This window comes from Bufo gargarizans, unplaced genomic scaffold, assembly GCF_014858855.1.
Source record: "Bufo gargarizans isolate SCDJY-AF-19 unplaced genomic scaffold, ASM1485885v1 fragScaff_scaffold_395_pilon:::fragment_2:::debris, whole genome shotgun sequence".
NCBI classification, from domain to species: Eukaryota; Metazoa; Chordata; class Amphibia; order Anura; family Bufonidae; genus Bufo; species Bufo gargarizans.
In genome coordinates, this window is record NW_025334108.1 from 627,419 (window position 1) to 650,979 (window position 23,561).

Genomic DNA, 23,561 nt, shown 5'->3' on the forward strand with positions numbered 1-23,561 from the left:
ACTGCAATCCGTTTAAGTGCAGCTAGGGAGCCATCCCTCACGGATGCTGCTATGATTATTGAGCAGTGCAGACAGGATACACTGCTCAATAAGAAATCAGTCAAAGTGACGGAGCGTGCACCTGTACACGTTACATCTCAAGATGAACCGGTACAGCACACAAAAGGTGCTGTACCCATGCTTAGATCAGACACCTATGCTCAGTTCTATAATTTAAAAAAATCTCTTCCTTCTCCTGATCAGGCACTCGGCTTCTGCTACTCTGCATGTATGACACTCCACTGTGACCTGATGAGCATAACGTGTCCCCACATAATACGCTCTCACACTGTGTGCATCAGGACATAGTGAAGAGTGAGCTGGAGCTGCAAAGTAGCAACAGTGCCCGATCAGGAAAAGAGATCTGACCGTGGGGTGGAGAGTGAGCCGGCCTGACTGCTTCCCAGCTCCACAGCTAGAGCCGCACTTGACAAAGCAAAGAGCTGCAAGTGGCTCAAGAGACACGGGTTGGCCACTCCTGCCTTAACAGGTACAAAGTACACAAATGTGATAACTTAACGCCTCAATTTCAAGAGGATATAAAAAAAATATATATAAAGAAAACCTTATTCCAGGAAGTAATTGATCTAGATAAATACTTTGTTCTACCCTCTCAAATAAGATCTGGATAAAAGCCAACCATTTCTCAGTTTTTATGAGTCATGTCTTTACAAACCTCTGTCTCCCATCTGTCTGCTAGAAGACAAAATGTTGAATGATCTATCACCTCTCTCTTATACTTGGAACCGATGGAACTAACCAATGTTTGAGGATACATCTCTTGGTAGCTAATAATATACCATGTGTCACTATTGGTGTCTGCGGAGCTGTTAAATGAAAGTTTCTTCTAGGGTGCAACCTAGTTTAGCATGTAATTTGTCATTTAACGTCAGTACGATCTGATTCCATAACTATCACCTTCCTACAATCCCAAACACAATGGTATAGGTCAGCATTTCCATTTTCCTTTACCCCTTAGGGAAGGGGCTCATTTTCATCTTAAGGACCAGGCCATTTTTTGCAAATCTGACCAGAGTCACTTTATGTGGTGTAAACTTTAAAACGCTTTGACTTATCCAAGCCATTCTGAGAGTTTTTTATCACATTTTGTACTAAGACTGGTAAAATGGAGTCAAAAAAATTCATTTTTATTTGTAAAAAACATACCAAATTTACAAAAAATATGGAAAAAATTGCTAATTTCCTAGTTTCAATTTTTCTACCTCTATAATACATAGTAATACCTACAAAAATAGGTATTACTTTACATTCCCCATATGTCTATTTCATGTTAGGATCATTTTGGTAATGACATTTAATTTTTTGGGGACGTTACAAGGCTTAGAAGTTTAGAAACAAATCTTGAAATATTTCAGACAGACATTTTCAAAAACCCACTTTTTAAGGACTAGTTCAGGTCTGAAGTCACTTTGTGAGGCTTACATAATAGAAACTACACCCCTCAAGAAATTTAAAACTGATTTTAAACATTGTTAACCCTTTAGGTGTTCCACAATAGTTAATGGCAAATGAAGATAAAATTAATAATTTAGATTTTTGGGCAAATTTTCCATTTTAATCAATTTTTTCCAGTAACAAAGCAAGGATTAACAGCCAAACAAAACTCAATATGGATTGCCCTGTATATGTAGTTTATAGAAACACCCCATATGTGGTCGTAAACTTCTGTACGGTTACACGGCAGGGCGAACAAGGAAAGGAACGCTACATGGTTTCTGGAAGGCAGATTTTGATGGCCTTTTTTTTGACCCCTTGTCCCAATGGAAAAACCCCTGATGCACCCCTAGAGTACAGTCGTGGCCAAACGTTTTGAGAATTACATAAATATTGGAAATTGGAAAAGTTGTTATAATAGCAATTTGCATATACTCCAGAATGTTATGAAGAGTGATCAGATGAATTGATTAGTCCTTCTTTGCCATGAAAATTAACTTAATCCCCCCCAAAAACTTTTCACTGCATTTGATTGCTGTCATTAAAGGACCTGCTTAGATCATTTCAGTAATCGTCTTGTTAACTCAGGTGAGAATGTTGACGAGCACAAGGCTGGAGATCATTATGTCAGGCTGATTGGGTTAAAATGGCAGGCTTGACCTGTTAAAAGGAAGGTGCTGCTTGAAATCATTGTTCTTCCATTGTTAACCATGGTGACCTGCAAAGAAACATGTGCAGCCATCATTGCCTTGCATAAAAATGGCTTCACAGGCAAGGATATTGTGGCTACTAAGATTGCACCTCAATCAACAATTTATAGGATCATCAAGAACTTCAAGGAAAGAGGTTCAATTCTTGTTAAGACGACTTCAGGGCATCCAAGAAAGTTCATCAATTGCCAGGATCGTCTCCTAAAGAGGATTCAGCTGCGGGATCAGAGTGCCACCAGTGCAGAGCTTGCTCAGGAAGGCAGCAGGCAGGTGTGAGCGCATCTGCACGCACAGTGAGGCGAAGACCTTTGGAAGATGGTCTGGTGTCAAGAAGGGCAGCAAAGAAGCCACTTCTCCCCAAAAAAAACCATCAGGGACAGATTGATCTTCTGCAGAAAGTATGGTGAATGGACTGCTGAGGACTGGTGCAAAGTCATATTTTCCGATGAAGCCTCTTTCCGATTGTTTGGGGCATCAGGAAAAAGGCTTGTCCGGAGAAGAAAAGGTGAGCGCTACCATCAGTCCTGTGTCATGCCAACAGTAAAGCATCCTGAGACCATTCATGTGTGGGGTTCTCATCCAAGGGAGTGGGCTCACTCACAATTTTGCCAAAACAAATAGCCATGGATAAAGAATGGTACCAAAACACCCTCCAACAGCAACTTCTTCCAACAATCCAACAACAGTTCGGTGAAGAACAATGCATTTTCCAGCACGATGGAGCACCATGCCATAAGTCAAAAGTGATAACCAAGTGGCTCTGGGACCAAAACAGACATTTTGGGTCCATGGCCTGGAAACTCCCCATATCTTTATCCCATTGAGAACTTGTGGTCAATCCTCAAGAGGCGGGTGGACAAACAAAAACCCACTAATTCTGACAAACTCCAAGAAGTGATTATGAAAGAATGGGTTGCTATCAGTCGGGAATTGGACCGGAAGTTGATTGAGAACATGCCCAGTCGAATTGCAGAGGTCCTGAAAAAGAAGGGCCAACACTGCAAATACTGGCTCTATGCATAAATCTCGATAAAAGCCTTTGAAACGTATTAAGTGCGTGTAATTATATTTCACTACATCACAGAAACAACTGAAACAAGCAGTTTAGTAGCAAACTTTGTAAAAACTAATATTTGTGTCATACTTTTGGCCACGACTAGAAATTCCATAAAAGTGACCACATCTAAGAAACTACACCCCTCAAGGTATTCAAAACAGATTTTACAAGCTTTATTAACCCTTTAGGCATTCCATAAGATTTAATGGAAAATGGAGATAAAATGTCAGAATTTCACTCTTTTGGAAGAATTTCTATTTTAATATTTTTTTTCCAGTAACAAAGCAAGGCTTAAGAGCCAAACAAAACTCAACATTTATTACTCTGATTCTGCAGTTTACAGAAACACCCCATATGTGGTCAAAAACTACTGTACGGGCACACAGCAGGGCGCAGAAGAAAAGGAACGCCATTTAGATTTTGGAAGAGATTTTGCTGGATTGGTTTTTAGACACCAACACGAAAAGGAGTTAACAAAGTTTGTAAAATCTGTTTTGAATACCCTGAGGGGTGTAGTTTCTTAAATGGCGTCACATTTGGAGTTTCTACTCTAGGGGTGCATCGGGTGGCTTCAAATGGGACATGGTGTCAAAAAAAACTGTCCAGCAAACACTTTCTTCAAAAAACCATATGGCATTCCTTTCCTTCTGCGCCCTGCCATGTGGCCATACAGCAGTTTACAACCACATACAGACGTGGACAAAATTGTTGGTACCCTTTGGTCAATGAAAGAAAAAGTCACAATGGTCACAGAAATAACTTTAATCTGACAAAAGTAATAATAAATTAAAATTCTATAAATGTTAACCAATGAAAGTCAGACATTGTTTTTCAACCATGCTTCAACAGAATTATGTAAAAAAATAAACTCATGAAACAGGCATGGACAAAAATGATGGTACCCCTAGAAAACACAGAACATAATGTGACCAAAGGGACATGTTAATTCAAGGTGTGTCCACTAATTAGCATCACAGGTGTCTACAACCTTGTAATCAGCCATTGGGCCTATATATATGGCTCCAGGTAATCACTGTGTTGTTTGGTGATATGGTGTGTACCACACTCGACATGGACCAGAGGAAGCAAAGGAAAGAGCTGTCTCAAGAGATCAGAAAGAAAATTATAGACAAGCATGTTAAAGGTAAAGGCTATAAGACCATCTCCAAGCAACTAGATGTTCCTGTGAGTACAGTTGCACATATTATTCATAAGTTTAAGATCCATGGGACTGTAGCCAACCTCCCTGGACGTGGCCGCAGGAGGAAAATTGATGACAAATCTAAGAGACGGATAATCCGAATGGTAACAAAAGAGCCTAGAAAGACTTCTAAAGAGATTCAAGGTGAACTTCATGCTCAAGGAACATCAGTGTCAGATCGCACCATCCGTCGTTGTTTGAGCCAAAGTGGACTACATGGGAGACGACCAAGGAGGACACCATTGTTGAAAACGAATCATAAAAAAGCAAGACTGGAATATGCCAAACTACATGTTGACAAGCCACAAAGCTTCTGGGAGAATGTCCTGTGGACAGATGAGACAAAAATCGAAGTTTTTGCCAAGGCACATCAGCTGTATGTTCACAGACGAAAAAATGAAGCATATCAAGAAAAGAACACTGTCCCTACTGTGAAACATGGAGGAGGCTCTGTTATGTTCTGGGGCTGCTTTGCTGCGTCTGGCACAGGGTGTCTTGAATCTGTGCAGGGTACAATGAAATCTCAAGACTATCAAGGAATTCTAGAGAGAAATGTACTAGCCAGTGTCAGAAAGCTTGGTCTCAGTCGCAGGTCATGGGTCTTGCAACAGGACAATGACCCAAAACACACCGCTAAAAACACCCAAGAATGGCTAAGAGGAAAAAATTGGACTATTCTAAAGTGGCCTTCTATGAGCCCTGACCTCAATCCTATTGAGCATCTTTGGAAGGAGCTGAAACATGCAGTCTGGAAAAGGCACCCTTCAAACCGGACACAACTGGAGCAGTTTGCTCATGAGGAGTGGGCCAAAATACCTGCTGAGAGGTGCAGATGTCTCATTGACAGTTACAGGAAGCGTTTGATTGCAGTGATTGCCTCAAAAGGTTGCGCAACAAAATATTAAGTTTGGGGTACCATCATTTTTGTCCATGCCTGTTTCATGAGTTTATTTTTTTACATAATTCTGTTGAAGCATGGTTGAAAAACAATGTCTGACTTTCATTGGTTAACATTTATAGAATTTTAATTTATTATTACTTTTGTCAGATTAAAGTTATTTCTGTGACCATTGTGACTTTTTCTTTCATTGACCAAAGGGTACCAACAATTTTGTCCACGTCTGTATGGGTCGTAACTTTTACACCGTTTTTTTTTTTAAACAATGTTCAGCTCAGGGTTTAGGTAGTGTGGTATTTTTATAGAACAGGTTCTTATGGACGCGGCAATATCTAATATGTTTTTTTTTTTTTACGTTTAACATAAAAAAGCATTTTTGAAAAAAAACATGTTTTAGTCTGAAAGCCATATAGTTTTATTTTTTAAGCCATTGTCTCATGTAGGGGCTGATTTTTTGCGGGATGAGGTGACTGTCTGATTGGTACTATTTTGGCATACATACGACTTTTTTGGTCACTTTTATTACCTTTTGGGAAGTAAAGTGGGCAAAATGTCAATTTCATCAGTTTTAAAAAAGAAATTATGGCGTTCACCGTTCAGGAAAGTAACATGACTGTTTTATAGATCAGGTCCTTACGGACGTGGCGATATCAAACATGTGTAGGGAATTTTATTTTTTCAATTTTTATTCAGTGATAAGTGTTTTTGTTTGTGAAAGAGTCCGCCTGCACACCGCCCTCCTGCCCGCGCCCGGTATTCTGAAGATTCTGATCCCCGCGGTCACAAAATGCGGGGATCAGAAACTTCCGAAAGCGCTGCAAACCGCAGGTCTGAATTGACAGCACTTGCTGATACGGGGGGGGGGGGGGGGGGGGTTGTTCACATGACCCCCCTTGGCATTGACCCAGGGTGCCTGCCAATTGATTTCAGCAGGCACCCAGCTCCGATCACCGCATGCCGGTGATCGGAACTACATAGGACGTTAAAGGGGTTGTCCAGGTTCACAGCTTTGGGACGAAGCGCATATCCGGCCAGCACATGCGCAGTGCGGGTCGGCAAAAGGCGCAGAAAGAGTTGGTCACCAGCCTGCCAGCCAATGATCAGCGCTGGCAGGTTGGTGAATTTGAAAAAAACGAACCACAAGCCATATAATACATTAGATTTATAAATATAATGTGTTAAATGGCTTCTGTGCTCTCTGCTGGGTCCTTTTCGTCGGTTGGTCCCAGCAGAGAGCACAGATCACAGTGAGTACACCAAGCACTACATATTTAGCCCCAGATCACCCCCCCCCCCCCCCATCACCCAAATTAACCCCTTGATCACCCCTGTCAATCACTAGAGAAAGGGAAAAAAGTCATCAGTGTAAACTGTCACTTTTTTGTTTTTCACCAGTATTGACTGTTATGTTTAGGTTAGTTTAGGCCCCTTTGGTAGGTAGTTGGCTTCAGTTAGCGCCCAGCCCACCACAGTCACTAATTCGCTGGTTAGCGTATCGCTAATCAGCATTGGTACTTTATAGTATCTGTAAGTGATCAGAACTGATCACAGTCAGATCTATAATAGTATTAGTGTCCCCTTAGCTCGCCGTCCACCCAAAACGCAGTGTTTGCCCGATCAGGCCTGATCGGTCACCCACATGTTATTTTTTTTTTTATCACTGCACAATCACTACACAAGTGCTGCGGCGATAAAAATATCAAAACTGATTTTTTTATTTTTTTTTATCAATCGCAGCGGCTTCCTGTACTTCGCTTTTATTTTTTGTTAGTTTTTTTTTACCTTCTAGGTGGACCAAGCGCTCAACCAGCTGCAGCACTGATGTGCATTCTGACAGAAGCATTGCGCTGCTGTCAGATTACACAAAAGTCGGTGTATGCGGCGCTGCAAGACGAGATTTCTCCTCTGCAGTAAAAAAATATACGTTTGCCGAGGCTTATGAGCTGAGGGGCGGTGTTCATATGCTTTGGCAAACACTTTGCATATAAAAAAAGTAAATAAAAAAAATTTAACATTATTCCGGCAACGATTTATTCATCCACATCGATTGATGTGAATGGAGAAATCGGGTTTGCCAAGGCATACGGGCTGAGTGGGTTTGGATGTTGGGCGGAGCTCCTATGTCCTGGCAGACGCCTTTCCCCTCTGTTTGCACATCTTTTGGCAGAGATTTTTTCATCCACATTGATCGATGCGAATGAAGAAATCTATGCCGTGTACTTTTTTTTTCAGCCCAGAGGCTGAACGGGAAAAAAAAAAAATCTCTCATTACCCGTATGCCCAATATAAGGAGAATAGCAGAAACGCCTAATGCTGGCCATACATGTAATGATTGGACTTCCCTGGCATTTGAGGGTCTCCGCAAACACCCCAAAAATGACCCCATTTTGAAAAGAAGACACCCCAAGGTATTCGCTAAGGGGCATTTTTTATTTTTAATATAATCTTTATTAACTTTTATCAATTTTCATTCCAGAAGCATGTCACAGAATCATGAAAAATTTACAAGGTTTGACATAAAGATACAATATATCTGTCACATACTACACAAATTTGGACATTTCGGAACAAGGGGCATATTGAGTCCATGAAAGATTGAACTTTTTGTCACAAGTTAGCAGAAAAGGAGATAAAACAAAAAATAAAAATAAAATAAATCAATTTCCGCTAACTTGTGCCCAAAAAACAAAAACAAAACAAAAAAACCTTTTATGAATTCACCATGCCCCTCACGGAATACCTTGGGGTGTCTTCTTTCCAAAATGGGGTCACATGTGGGGTATTTATACTGCCCTGGCATTTTAGGGGCCCTAAAGCGTGAGAACAGCTCCGCAGTCAAGAACAGCTCAAAAAAAAACAGGGCCAATCCGATCTGAGCTGTCTCAACCCGAACTCCAGACTGGGAGGTGAAAGGGGGAACTACTGGTGTGGCTGAAGTTGGGGGCTGCCAATCAGGGTTTGCCAGCACCTCAGGGACTTTAGGGGCTCTACGGGCCTGTCTCTGCGGTGGGGGAACTAAAGCACATGCCACCGTACCAGATTCAACTGCCCTTCTGAGGCTCGCCACTTCACCATGTTGTAAGGTAGTGCTGGTACTAGGTCCAGGATGGGCTGCTGGTGTATGCCTCACCACGTAATCAGACAGCACCAGCCCCACTCTGCTGCCCTTGAAGCGGATCCTGCGCAACCTGTGGTCTAGCAACACAGGGCCGGGTACGCCTGGTGGTATCAGGGACCTCAACCTCCTCGTCCGAACTTTGGGTCAGACTGCCACTGCTTTCTACAGGTTCGTATTCTGACCCACTGGATTAGTCAGATGAGGGTTCCCATTCCTCATCCGACTGGGTCAGAAGCCTGTAAGCCTCTTCAGAAGAATACCCCTTATTTGCCATTTGGTCAACTAAATTTAGGGGTATTCCCTGAGACTACCCAAGAAAAAAAAAGCAAGCCTGTCTTACAAATGGGAGGCTAGCGAAGTACCGGAAGCCGCTGCGATTGATAAAAAATATCAAAACTGATTTTAATAATCAGTTTTAAAATAATTTTTTTGTCACTGCAGCGGGGCGGGCATGGGTGAACGCACGTGTGGGCGACCAGGCCTGATCGGGCAAACACTGCGTTTTGGGTGGAGGGCGAACCAAGGTGACACTAATACCATTTATAGATCTGACTGATCAGTTCTGATCACTTACAGATACTATAAAAGTACCAATGCTGATTAGCGATACGCTAGTCAGCGAATCAGTGACTGCGGTGCGGTGGGCTGGACGCTAACTGATGCTAACTACCTAACAAAGGGGCCTAAACTATCCTAAAACCTAACAGTCAATACTAGTTGAAAAACAAAAAGTGACAGTTAAGGCTACTTTCACACTAGCGCTTGATCGGATCCGTTCTGAACGGATCCGATCATATTAATGTAGACGGAGGCTCCGTTCAGTACGGATCCGTCTGCATTAATAACTTAGAAAAATTTCTAAGTGTGCAAGATGCCTGAGCGGATCCGTTCAGACCTTCAATGTAAAGTCAATGGGGGACGGATCCGCTTGAAGATTGAGACATATGGTGTCATCTTCAAGCGGATCCGTTCCCATTGACTTACATTGTAAGTCTGAACGGATCCGCTCGCCTCCGCACGGCCAGGCGGACAGCGAGCGGAGCGGAGGCTGAACGCCGCCAGATTGATGCAGTCTGAGCGGATCCGCTCCATTCAGACTGCATCAGGGCTGGACGGAGGCGTTCGGGTCCGCTCGTGAGCTCCTTCAAACGGAGCTCACGAGCGGACCGACGAACGCTAGTGTGAAAGTAGCCTTACACTGATCACTTTTTCCCCTTTCACTAGTGATTGACAGGAGTGATCAAGGGGTTAATTGGGGTGATGGGGGGTGATCTGGGGCTAAGTGTGTTGTGTCTTGTGTACTCACTGTGATGTGTGCTCATCTGCTGGGACCAACTGACGAAAAGGACCAGCATAGGAGCACACAAGCCATTTAACACCTTATATTTATAAATATAAGGTGTTATATGGCTTCTGATTCGATTTTTTAAAAGACACCAGCCTGCCAGGCTGGTGACGAAATACTCCTTTAACGATTTCCGGGCCGCACTGCGCACGTGCTGGCCGTCTCTGCCCGAAATCTTGAATCTTGTGAGAGGACGCGCCGGCGCGTCCAGGAAGAATTACAGGGCCGCCGCCAGGACGCAATCCTGCGTGCGGCGGTCCTGTACTGGTTAAGGGGGTTTTAGCTAGGGGGCTGAGGTGGTTAAATGCAAAGAAATTGAAATTTTGAAAATTGCAAATTTTTCATAATTTTAGGTAAATTTAGGAATTTTTTTATAAATAAAGGTGAAATATATTGACTCAAATTTATGACTCATGAAGTACAATGTGTCACGAGAAAATCTCAGAATGGTTTGGATAAGTAAAAGCCAAAGTTATTACCACATAAAGTGCAAAATTAGACGTGGTCACAGGGGTATCAATGACCCTTGGTCATGAAAGGGTTAATGATCTGATGATCTGGCAGAAGATCTTTGCTAGATCAGCGAGACAGGTATGCATCTGCACACTTATCACTCTTGTCTGACAAAGGCCTGTGCGCTCAGTCCAGGCAGGAGAGGAGGCTGTGCAATCTGGCTAACAGCAGCTTTAGGACCTTGAGGATGCCAAGAGTAGAAGGAGCCAGGCCTTGAAGAAGAATACTGTGGTTGGAAATGTACAAAAATATGATTTTTTTTTTTTTTTTTTAAGAGGGACAGTAAACTGAGAATTCAAACAAAACAACTAGTAACTAACAAACAATCTTCTTTGTCATTGTTATTTGATCTTGCTTCATGAGATATCACAATTGCAGATCATAAAAAATACAACAGAAAATCAGTGCATTGTTTTCTCAGGCTGCAGCCATGTCTTCTTCCCCACATATGCTAATGCACATGAGCCCGGTAGTTTAGGATAAGGGGGCTGGGTTTAGGTTGCATAATTTTTGTCTACACAGTGACTGTGGCCATTTTGTTGGAAGGAATCTCCTAGTTCCTAATAGTACAAAGATTTCAATTACTTACCGGTAATTGGTTTTTCCTCTAGCCCCCACAGCGGCATGTAACAGGAGGATACCCCGCCTCCCCAGGGACAGGAAACCACATGGAGATCTTTAAATAGTCCCCTCCCCTTACCTGCTCCAGTAAACAACAGAGGAAAGGATGCAACATATTAATATTTATATTACCCCCCTACATTTTTTTCTTTGTAGTATATATTGGAGGCGTGGCGATCTCCAAGCAGCCATGCACACCTGACCAGTTAGTCTGCCCTGGAGGCTGGTTTTAAAGTCAGTATAAAACTGAGCACCTACCAGTAGCCATTTGGCTCCAGGAGAAGTATATAGTGGGCTCAGAATGCATGTTGGTACTTGCATCCCTGGATCCGATGAAAGCTGTAATGGCACCGGACGGGGGTTAAAAGCAGAGTGCGCTTGGCGTGCATGCTGTACCTGCGCTCCCTGGACTTTGTGTGGCTGTCATGGCCCATAACAGGTAGGAACTAGTGTTAGGGACCACTCATGAAGGCGACCTTGACGTGGTGAGTGGCTTATTACGTTTTGGCCAAAATGTACACCAATGCCTTATTCAACATCCACCAGCATAAAGGCAGGTCAGAGTGCGATTGCATTTGTGTTTTTGTGATATTAATATTTATGTATTATCCAAATTGAACAAAACATGAACAAGGATATTTTCCAAAAAGATTAATTTTTTCAATATAGAAAAAAGGCAAAATATAATGGGGGGGGGGGGAATTCCCCGTGCCGCTGTGGGGACTAGAGAAAAAAAAACCAATTACTGCTAAGTAATTGAAATCTTTCCCAACGCTGGCCCCCCCCCCCCCCCAGCGGCACGTAACCGGAGGAATAACAGAAGCTCTAAATTAGGGTGGGGCTACCGCAGATAAACACTTTGCGAGCAAAGGATAACTCTCTATTCCTTAACACATCCAACTGATAATGCCTAAAAAAAAAAGTGGAAGGTGAGGACCAGGTGGCTGCCTGGCAAATCTGCTCTAATGGAACATCTGTCGATTCAGCCCAAGATGCTGCTACTGACAGAGTTGAATGGGCTTTAAGACCTGCTGGGGGACGACGACTTTTTTTTTGAGTCATAACACCACAAGATTGCAGATCTGATCCATCGGCTAATAGATGCTTTGCTTGCCACGTTACCCCTGTTCGGGCCTGAAAATTGAACAAACAGTCTCTCTGTTTTTCTGAAATCCTCCGTGGCTTTAAGATGGGTCAGTACTGCTCTTCTCACAATCTAGGTTATGAAAGAATCTTTGTTCTTGACTGCCAGATGGAGACCCAAAAGATGGAAGAGACACTTCCTGTAGACAGTGGAACTTAGAGACCACCTTGGGCAAAAAAGGAGAGTGTTTTAATACTATTCTATCATCTCCGATGGCTAGATAAGGAGGTCTGCACGAAAAGGCTGGTATTTCCCCCACCTTTCTAGCTGTGGTAATAGCTATCAGAAAAACTGTTTTGAAAGTAAGCAGTTTTTAGGATATCTCCGGTAAGGGCTCAAAAGGACTGTCTGCCTTTGGCTGTGCGGGCATGCTGGGAGGTATAGTTTTGCAACAGCTGGAGGCACACTGGTTGGAACGCGCTGTAAAACGCTCAGGTCTGAACTTAGGGTCAACCTTTTTAGATTTATAATGGCTCTGTAAGAGCTGTTCGTTTTTTTTGTTTTTTTTTACAAGGAATATAGGGGAATAATATCCTGTTCCTTCTTTCTGCAATAGGACCTTCACCTGGTCTAGGATTAAAGATTGGACCGATCTGTTTTTTTTTTGTAATCCGAAAAACATCCTGGGGTAGAGAGTAGATTTCTAGCCTTAGGCCTGACGAAATTAAGTCCAGCACCCACAGAGAGCTGGAAATATTTCTCCAACCCTGGCCGAAATCTTTTAACCTTCCTCCTACCCTGCCTCTGGCGTCATTGTTTAGATGATTCTTGTGAAGAATCTGAGGGGGTGAATAAAAACCCTTCTCTTCTTCCCCTCCCCAAACGCCATCGGGACGAGAAATCTCTTTTTGTGATCCTGCCTGCCTCTTGATGCCGCAGGAAAGTTTTTGACGAAAATTTCTCGGGTCTGAGGGAAAACACTTCTTTTTATCCGTGGCCTTTTCTAAAATGTCATCCAGGACCGATCCGAACAATCTATCTCCTTCACAAAGGATGCCGCACAACTTATTTTTAGATGCAGTGTCCCCTGCCCTTGACTTCAGCCACACTGCTCTTCTGGTGGCATTTGAGAGGGCCGCTGATCTGGCTGCCAGTTTAACCGTATCTACCGAGGCATCCGCTAAAAACTTTGCCGCCTGCTTAAGCATTGGTAAGGAGGCCACAATATCTTCTCTGGGGGTCCCTGCCACTAGGTGTTCCTCAAACTGGCTGGATCTGGCCATGTAAGTGGAAGCTAGACTAGGCCTTAGGATGGACATAGAGGCTTCCCAGGATTTTTCAGTAACGCCTCACCTTTTTTGTCCATAGGGTCTTTCGGCAGACCTAAATCCTCAAAGGGTAACGCAGATTTTTTGTAATTTTTGCAACTGGGGCATCTACCTTTGGACACTTATTCCAAAAGGCTGTATCTTCCTCTGCAAAAGGGTATTTTCTTTTTAGGACTCTAGAAACCTTAGATCTTTTTTCTAGGTCGACCCATTCCTTATTAAATAATCACGTTATATTGGCGTGAAGGGGAAAAATTATCTTCCTTTTTTCTCCTATGCCCTTGAACATAAGGTCCTGCACCGTGGTTGTTTGGATTCTTCCAAGTTTAGGGTCGCTCTAATAGTTTTTAATAATGAATCAGTGTCCTCTATGGAACAAAGCGGCCTTCCAGGCTCATCCTCTGAGGAATCCGACTCAGACCCGGAGGGAAGTTAGCCTTCATCTAATTCATATTCCTGACAGTCAGTCTCTAAGGAAGCGGACAACTCTGTCATGAAAGTAGAGGGTCTTCGAGACGTAGAAGCTAATTTTTGATCCACCACACTGCTCACTTCCTCCTTTATAATATGGGAAGGAGACTCCTCAGAAACAATCTTTTTAAAACACCTTGAACAGAGTTTATTTTTTATATCCAGACGGCAAACCCTTTTTACAGATGGAACATTTTTTGACCCCCTGGGAAGATTCCGCAGATTTCTGAGCCTCCCTGACCTAGGAGATACATAAGAGTGCTCTTTCAGAAAAGGGGGCTGCCCCAGAACATAATAAGTTAGACCCTCACCCTGGTGCAAGTAAAAGATTGTTTCTGACCAAAAAGGGGTGCACAGATAAGAAAGGAGAGCAATAGTTTTAACCTCCCAAGGAGGCCGTCTTAGCGGGCTGCCAATTTTTGCAGGCCTGCAGGCCCAATTTTTGAGTCTGCAGGCCTACAAATAGTGTCCTCTCCTGGTGCCGACATAGCAGAATCGTCTGCTGCACCAAGGATGCCAAGCAAATCTCAACGCTCGTTGTCTAGGGGAAATCGCGTCACAGAGCTCCGCCTGCATGCGAGTCAAAGCTCACGTGACCCGCGCATCCTCTCGCGAGACTTCGCACGGAGGACTTATGCCTAGGAGTCAGGAAGGGCAGTACTGCGCCCCTGCTCCCTGCCCGGAGTTCTTCTTGCTGACTGGGCACTGCTTACAAAAGGACCAGACGTTCTCCCACAGGAGGATCTCCGCGTACTCCCAGAGGGACAGGAAACAACTGGAGCAGATAAGAGGAGGGGACTATTTAAAGATCTCCATGTTGTTTCCTGTCCCTGGGGAGGCGGGGTATCCTCCTGTGATGTGCAGCTGTGGGGGGAGTTTGGAAAATAGATTTAGTAACAGCACCAGCTGTAGGATATACATAGTACCAATCAAAAGAACATACAGCTGAACAGTTTAGTTATGCAGTTATAATTCCTGGCTTCACACCAGACTTTTGCAGATATGCATTTCAGCAGCTTTGAAAAGCTATTAAGCATGTGGTAGCAAGATTGAGATGAAACTACATAATCAGCAAATACTCATGTTGCCCTGATATTATACTTATGGATATAGAACATACAGAAGGTATGTACCAAGTGTGGCCTCCATTACATCTCTGCAGAGGTTGTCACCTAGCTCTCCTACACTTCTGAATTCCAAATTTACCTAGTTATGTAGTGATAAAACCCTTCATATAGCTAGTCCAGCATGCCATTCAGGGTTCTGGAAAAGCTGGGTGACAATGAGCATTTGCATTGGTTTATATAACCATTATGCCCCAATCACCGCCCCATAGGGATTGTCATTGCTAAAAAGTGCCAGAGCTAGGGAAATTTGCCTTTCCAGTTCCTGGGAAAGCTGGGTTAGCACCATGTGGAGCTGTAACAGTCTGCAGAATACATCAAGATAACGCCCCCTCTTCACTACCAAATAGTGCCCACAGCCAGGTAGATTGGTTTTTCAGGGTCCTGGGAAAGCTGAATTACTTACACAATAGAAGGGACTAGTAAGCAAGGTCTCCAACACCAATGAATGTCACATTTTGCTTACACAAACAGTGAGAAATACCTCCTGGCTATATAGGAAAACTTGACATTCAGGCATCTGAGAAATCTGTGCAGCACTTTCTTTAGTGTCAGTGGCCGGGTACTGTCTAGTATCCCTGCACACATACGGGAGGAGGTTTTCTATGAAGTTGCTGAAGTCTTGCAGCTTCCACCTCTATTTTTTCACAGTGCTCTGAGTGTCTATTGAAGAAAATGCAGTGTTAAAGAGGACCTTTCACCGATTATGACAATGTGAACTAAGTATACAGACATGGGGAGCGGTGCCCGGGGATCTCACTGCACTTACTATTATCCCTAGGCGCCGCTCCGTTCTCCCGCTATGCCCTCCGGTATCTTCAGTCACAAAGTTATGGTAGGCAGAGTCTGCCCTTGTTCTGCTGTAGCGCTGGCCAATCGAAGCGCAGAGTTCACAGCCTGGGAGGTTATTTTCTCCCAGGCTGTGAGCTCTGCAATGCGAATGGCCAGCGCTACAGCAGAACAAGGGCAGACTCCGCCTACCATTACTTAGTGACTGAAACCTACTAGAACTTAGTGAGTAGGGGTGCACCGAAATTTCGGCGGCCGAAAATGCACCTAATCTGTTTCTGCCGATATTTTTACATATCGGCCGGAAATAGCGGGGAGGGACTGGGAGGAGGAGCTGGGGGATCGGTGCGTTCACTGTGCTCCGGCCCCCAGCTCCAGTAGTTATAAAATGTTGTACAATTAATACGGATTCTATTCATGAGGCCCCCCTCTGCAGTATTACATTCAATACAGCCACTTCCTACTCACAGGGCTGTGCTGGCCGGCCGGGCAGACGAGTGGCAGCATCACGACTGACGTCACATGCCTGCGCCGCCTCCTTCATTCAGAAAGTAGGCCGGGCACATGACGTCAGTTGGGGGGGCTGTGGATGGCACTGTTATGGGGTGGGGGTCTGTGGATGGCACTGTTATGGGGTGGGTGGGGGTCTGTGGATGGCACTTATGGGGTGGGGGGGTCTGTGGATGGCACTGTTATGGGGTGGGGGGGTCTGTGGATGGCACTGTTATGGGGTGGGGGGTCTTTTAAAAGTATTTGGGCAAAAAGGCAGTTTCGGTTTCGGTCAAGGGGTATCCTGAATTTTCGGTTTCGGACCAGAATTTTCATTTCGGTGCACCCCTATTAGTGAGCGAAGATACCGGAGGGCATAACGGGAGAACATGTCTGTATACTTAGTTCACATTGTCATAATCTGTGAAAGGTCCTCTTTTTCTTCTCCTGAACTTCCTGTTTGCCTGTGAGCTAATGCTAGTGCACAGAGCCGGTCCCCAGATGAAGATGGAGTGGCAGGAAGTGCAAAAAACATCTTTTTAACTGCTTTCTGCAGCAGCTTGCAAATGCCCGTGAAGAATTCAAGACAAACTTTCCTTAGTAGGCCGTGCTTTTTTTTAAGTTTTAGTGTTGTTTTGAAGATAACAGTGTGTGTGCACGTGTGAAGGGCTGAAAATCACATAAGTTATCGCTAACGTGCATTCATAGTAGTAAATGTACCGTCCATTACCCAATGAACGAGAGAAACGCTCCCGATACTCTATAGGAGGTTTCTACATGTAAATGCAGTAGTCTCTTCCACTAGTGTTCAGCAGATTGTTGGGAAGGAACACTTCCTTCTCGACTATCTGCTGTAATATCATCCCGTGTAAAGGAACCTTGAGAGAGAAAGAGCTGTGTGTGTGAAAGATGTGTGTGTGTTGTGCATGTAGAAGAGCTCTATGTGGGCAGCAGAGCTGTTTGTGTTCTTTATATGCAGCAGAGCTGTGTGTGTCAATGTCAGTACTACAGAGCCGTGTGAGTATTGGAATAATGTCATGATCATGGAGAGTAAAAAATTTTTTTTAATAATCTAGCAGAAAAATCACTACAGAGCAGTGACAGGAGACATTTACTTGGAAAAGTGCATTTAATGGAATTGTCTAGGATTAGAAAAAGATTGCTGCTTTATTTAAAAAAAAAAAAAAAAAACAGCACCACTCTTGTCCATGGGTTGTGTTGAGTATTACAACAGGTAGACAGGGATGGGGAGGTTTTTGGAAAAAAAACTGCAATTTCTATCTCATCCTGGACAACCTCTTTAAAAGGGTGACCAAATGAGACATTGTCATTTTAATGGTCAGGAGATGACACACTAAGGTTAACAGGAGCTGACCAAAACTATTACCCCCTCAAACCTCGATCCCAAAGTTAGTGACCTTGACCCCTCCCACTTCATTAAAGGGGTTCTGCAGTTTGTTTAAACTGATAATCTATCCTCTGGATAGATCATCAGCATCTGATTGGCAGGAATCCGACACCTGGGACCCCCGCCGATCAGCTGTGTGAAAAGGCAGCGGCGCTCCAATAGTGCCGCGGCGTTCTCACTGTTTACTGCCTGGGCGGGGCAAAGCTCTGTTCACTTGAAAGGAGCTTAGCCCCGCCCAGGCCAGTTACTAGTCGTGATGTCAATGGGCCTGCGGTAAACAGTGAAAAGGCTCCTGGAGCGCCGCTGCCTTCTCAAACCGCTGATCGGTGGGGGTCCCAGGTGTCGGACCCCCGCCGAGTAGATGCTGATGCTCTATCCAGAGGATGGATCATCAGTTTAAACAAACTGTAGAACCCCTTTAAACCACCAGGGAAGATTTAACTCTTTCTTATTTTCTGTTCTCTAACCCTGGTGTGCGTCTTATATGCATGTGCATCTTAGGCTAGTTTCATAAGTGTGTGTTTATTCCGGGACGTGCGAGTGATATTCCCGCAACTTCAATGCTGCTCCTGCGAAATTAAATTGCAACATTATAATTTATGATGCTATAAATTCCCTTACCTAAAGCAGGTTCAGAATTTTTGCATGCATCAAGTTGCTCTTGTAATGTTGCTTCGGGCTTTATGTCAATTGGCTCCTCCTTGTCTATAACAAAAAAATAATAATAAAGAAATTGAGAACGATGCCTAAGGTCACAAATGCTTGAGATACAGTCTTTAAAGGATCACAGCAAAAATAATAACCTCCCCTAAAAACAACCTTTATTAAATTAAATCCCAAAACAAAATATGAAATAAATTAAAATGTAAATTATTACTGGGAACCTATGGTGGTGTAGTGCTTCACCAATCCACTCACTCCCTATGACAGGGCATCTAGCTCTATTCTGTCCTTACCTAAAGCGGAACACCCGCACTGATAACAGATCCCACCGTCTTCAGATCTCGCTCTAAAAAAAGCCCTAACCTAACAGAGGGGGCTAAAAAGAAAGGGGCGCCCTAAACCTGGGACAGAGTGGAATTAATTTGGGACCCCAGCTATACACCAAGCACCTTAGGCACACTCTGCTGGTATTACGTTACAACATGAACTAACTATATACTCAAAAGATAAGCCCCCCAAATAGTTTCTGCCTAGAACAAGTACTGATCAGACAGCAATCAAGGGAAGGTATATAGAAAGCCGAACCTGACGCGTTTTCCCCTGGAAATAATCAAATCCGCGGTTCATCAGGGGCTACAAGATATCAATCTAGTAGGGCTACCCTAACGAAACAGGCTGATATCTGTCACCACCAGTTGCAACCCCCAGTCTGACCAGAGTTTAACAGCTGTCCCTTATAGGGAAGTGGTGCGGCCTATCTCGTAATTTGTGCCTACATCAAAGATGGCGTGCACCGCTACATATGGGCAAATACTGTTTAGAATGGGTTAAGGGGGTGAGTTAGGTCTAGACCCAGAGGACTGTCTGAAGGACCTGATAGACCTAAAAGAGGGAAGTGCAAGGGAGCCCCATATGGGACCCTTTACCAATCTTAAAAAGAAAAGCATACTCCTGCTGAAAGGAGAGGACATTGAAATTTTCTAAGGTTAGTAAACAGATCAACTGGAGACCATCCAGGAAGATCCTTGTACAATTCAACATAATTATACTAAATGGGAAATGGAGTCTCTTATCCAACTGGAGAGGTATGTCAATGTTGTTGTTAAATCGGCTGATAAAAAGGCGAAAATATGGTGGTAAAAGATGCATTTAACCTGTAGGATAACAGCGCTGTACATGTACGGCGCTGATATCCAGAACAGAAATCCCAGCACCATACAGCTACGGAGCTTTGATTGGAGGGGGCGAAGGAGCCCTAACAGTCACCATCCCGCAAAATATGAGCTCCTACCTAAGAATCGCCCCCCAAAAAATTATGGCTCTCAGACTATAGAGACAACTAAAACATTTGTGTAAAACTTAAAAACATTTGTCACCTTACATCACAAAAAGTGTAATACCAAGAGATCAAAAAGTCTTATGTACCCCAAAATGGTACCAAACAGTCATCTCATGCCGCAAAAAATGAACCCCTACCCAAGACAATAGCCCAAAATAAAAATAATAATAATAGGGCTCTCAGAAAATGGCAACACAAAAACAAGATTTTATTCTGTTCAAAAATGATTTCACTGTGTAAAACATTAAAATGAGACATTAGGTACAACCTGAAAAATATCACATTATATGCCTCCTCAGGTGACTGCTGTATAAAAAAATAAAACATTAACAAATCTAGCAATTTTTTTTTTCACCTTACCTCACAAAAAGTGTAATACCAAGCAATCAATAAGTCTTATGTACCTCAAAAAGTTAACAGTCACCTCATCCGGCCAAAAAATGGCACCCATAAACCCATCAAAATCTACACTGCAAAAGCCATATGGTGCTCCTTCCGTTCCGAGTCCTGCCATGTGCCCCCACAGCAGTTTACCACCACATATGGCGTGTTGCTGTATTCAGGAGAAAATGGGAAACAAAATACGGGGTGCATTTTCTCTTGTTATCCCTTGTGAAAATGAAAAATTTGGGGCTAAAGCAACATTTTATTGGAAGAAATGAAACTTTTCATTTATACAGCCACGTGTTTCCAAATTCAGTAAAATGCTTATGGGGGTACTGAGCACTTTGACCCCCTAATATATTCTTTAAGGGGTGTAGTTTCCAAAATGGGGTCACTTTTTGAGGGTTTCCAATGTAGGGGTACGACAGGGTCTCTTCAAATACAAAATGGTGCCTAAAAACCATTCTAGAGAATTATGCCTCCAAAATCCATATGGCGCTCCTTTCCTTCTGACCACTGCCACGTGCCCATAGAACAGTTTACTGCCACATATTGGGTATTTCTGCAAACTGCAGAATCAGAGTAATCTATATTGAGGTTAATTTTGCTGTTAACCCTTGCTCTGTTGCAAAAAAAATTTGATTAACATAGAAAAACTACCAAAAAGGTGAAATTTTGAAAATCCACCTCCATTTTCCTTCAATTCTTGTGGAACACCTTAGGAGTTAAAGTTTGCAACATCAGTTTTGAATAATTTGAGGGGTGTGTTTCTAAAATAGGGTCATTTACGTAGACTCATCAAAATAACTTAAATTGCTTCTAAACTTGTAAGCCTTCTAAAACGTCCTAAAAAAATAAAACATATACACAATGATGCCAACATAAAGTAGACATATGGGGAATGTTAAGTAATAAATATTTTATGAGGTATCACTTTCTGTTTTAACCTCTTAAGGACACATGACGTACCAGTACGTCATGTTTGGTTCCGATCACCGCCACGTGGCGGGCAGTGATTGGAACCTGATGCCTGCTCAAATCATTGAGCAAGCATCTAGGCTAAATGCGCCGTGGGGTTCTCTGATCCCCCATGTCGGCGATCACAGAAAAACGCAGGTCAATTCAGACCTGCGGTTTTCTGCGTTTCCGGGTTATTCGGGTCTCTGAAGAGCCGATAACCCGGAACAGGATGGTGATTGTGGTGTGATTTCACCCCACCAATCACCATCCTGCGATCCTGAGAGGTGATGGTGACGGCAGGAGATTCAAATGTTGCAAGCGCTCCTCTTCTCCTCCTTTTGTGTTCCGGAGCCGGAGGAGAGAGGAGCTGCCTGCACATCTTCCATCGCTGCCAGCATCACCCCATCTGTGCCCCAGCACCCCCCATCTGAACTTCAGGTACATAGGGAAAGTTTAGGTTAGGCAGGGAAAATAAAGTGAAAGTTAGTTGGATTAGTTTTGATTGCATCACCATAAGTTAGGGTGTCTGGGGTCCACAGCACAGAGGTCTGACCCTCGATCCCCCAGGGGTGCTGCCGCTTGCCCCTCCCCCAACCTTTTGGGGGCGCAGGATTTATATTTTTTTGTGTACGCTGACTGTGGCCGACACTCTTAGCGTCCGACCACTGTTAGCAAATCACACACCCCCACCGCTGATCAACTTCGGACGGTTGATCAGCGGTTTTGAATTTTTTTTTCTCATTTTTTGCCCTTTTTTAGTAATTTTTTTTTCTGTTAGTTTTAGGGTGAGTTCGCGAACACCCGTGCCCCCACACACACCGAATAAAGGTTTACACGCAAGCACATACACACGCAGACACACACTCCCATATGGCCTGCCGGACGTTCTTGCACATTTTTTCAGTGACCCACTGGTAAATCTGATGGTGGAGCAGACGAACCTGTACGCACAACAGTTCGTTGCTCAACACCCGAGCTCCTTTTTGGACAGGTCCAGTGGCTGGACGTCGGTCAGTGCAGCCCACTTTACAGTATGTATACGGGACCGTATACAAGATACAGCCGGTCATCGATCACTTTGGGGCCAAATTCATGGAGGCCTATGTACCTGGAAGGGAGGTCGCAGTTGACGAGTCTCTCATTGCGTTCAAGGGGAGACATTTTCCGTCGGTATGTGCCCTCAAAGTGGGCGAGGTATGGCGTGAAGCTATACAAAATTTGTGAGAGTACCTCAGGGTACACTTACAAATTTCGTGTATACGAGGAACGAGATTCCTGGATTCAACCCCCAGAATGTCCCCCCACTCTGGGTGTTACCGGGAAACTTGTGTGAGACCTTATGTACCCACTGCTAGATAAGGGTTAGCACCTTTACATGGATAACTTTTATACCAGTATCCCCTTGTTCCAGTCCTTTGCCGCCAGATCCACGTCCGCTTGTGGGACCGTGCAGAAAAATCAATGCGGTCTCCCTGCCCTCCCCCTCCAGGTACCTATCCCCAGGGGTGAGACCAATGCCCTTACCACTGGAAACCTGTTGCTGGTCAGGTATAAGGACAAGAGGGATGTCCTTATGCTGTCCACAATTCATGGTAACAGCATCACCCCTGTCCCTGTGCGAGGTACCGCGGCAACGGTCCTCAAGCCCGAATGTATCGTCGACTACAATCGGTATATGGGAGGAGTTGATGTCTCTGATCAAGTCCTCAAGCCATATAACGCCATGCGCAAAACCCGGGCATGGTACAAAAAAGTAGCAGTCTACTTGATACAGGTTGCCATGTACAACTCTTTTGTGCTGTCCCGGAGCGCTAGCAACACAGGAACATTCCTCCAGTTCTATGAGGCAGTCCTCAAGGCCCTGATCTTTTCGGACTGGGAAAGAGCAGGCCGGAGTACCTCGGGAACTGTAGGCGCCCAGATCGTCCTTGGCCAATACTTTCCAGGTGTGGTTCCCCCATACTGGAAAGAAGGGACGAAACCAAAAAATGTGACATGTGCCCCGATTATCCTGGCCTCTGCATTATTGGTGGGTTCAGGGAGTATCAAACTTTTATGGAGTACTAAATTTATATCCCAATTTAGCACTGACATCGGATAAAAAAAAAACTGGTTCTCAGACTTGACACCCCAAAAAACTAAAATAATTTATTAAAGTAGACATTAGGTATCGCCGCGTCTGTAATAATCTCCTTTATAAAAATACCCCATGACCTAACCCCCCAGATTAACACTGTAAAAAAAAAAAAAAAAACTGTGCCCAAACCGCTATTTTTGGCACTTTTCCATTTCAATCCGTTTTTTCCGGTAACAAAACAAGGTTTAACAACCAAAAGTTAATATTTATTACCCTGATACTGCAGTTTACAGAAACGCCACATTTGTGGTCGTAAACTGCTGTATCAGTAAAAGGGAGGCCGCAAAAGGAAAGGTCCGACATGGTTTCTGGAAGGCCGATTTTAATGGCCTTTTTTTTATTGACACCATGTCCCTTTTGAAGCCCCCTGATTCCCCCCTAGAGTAAAAACTCCCTAAAAGCAACCCCATCTAAGAAACTACACCCCT

General features: G+C 43.9%; 1 protein-coding gene across 5 annotated transcripts in view; it reads right to left on the minus strand.

Moving 5' to 3' along the window:
* LOC122922497 overlaps positions 1-23,561 on the minus strand; it is a 363,771-nt gene that overhangs the window by 245,391 nt on the left and 94,819 nt on the right. For all 5 annotated transcript variants that reach the window (XM_044273106.1, XM_044273104.1, XM_044273105.1 and 2 more), the window contains exon 4: positions 18,272-18,355. In XM_044273106.1, the coding sequence (XP_044129041.1) occupies positions 18,272-18,355 (84 nt within the window). The remainder of the gene's footprint in view (positions 1-18,271; positions 18,356-23,561) is intronic.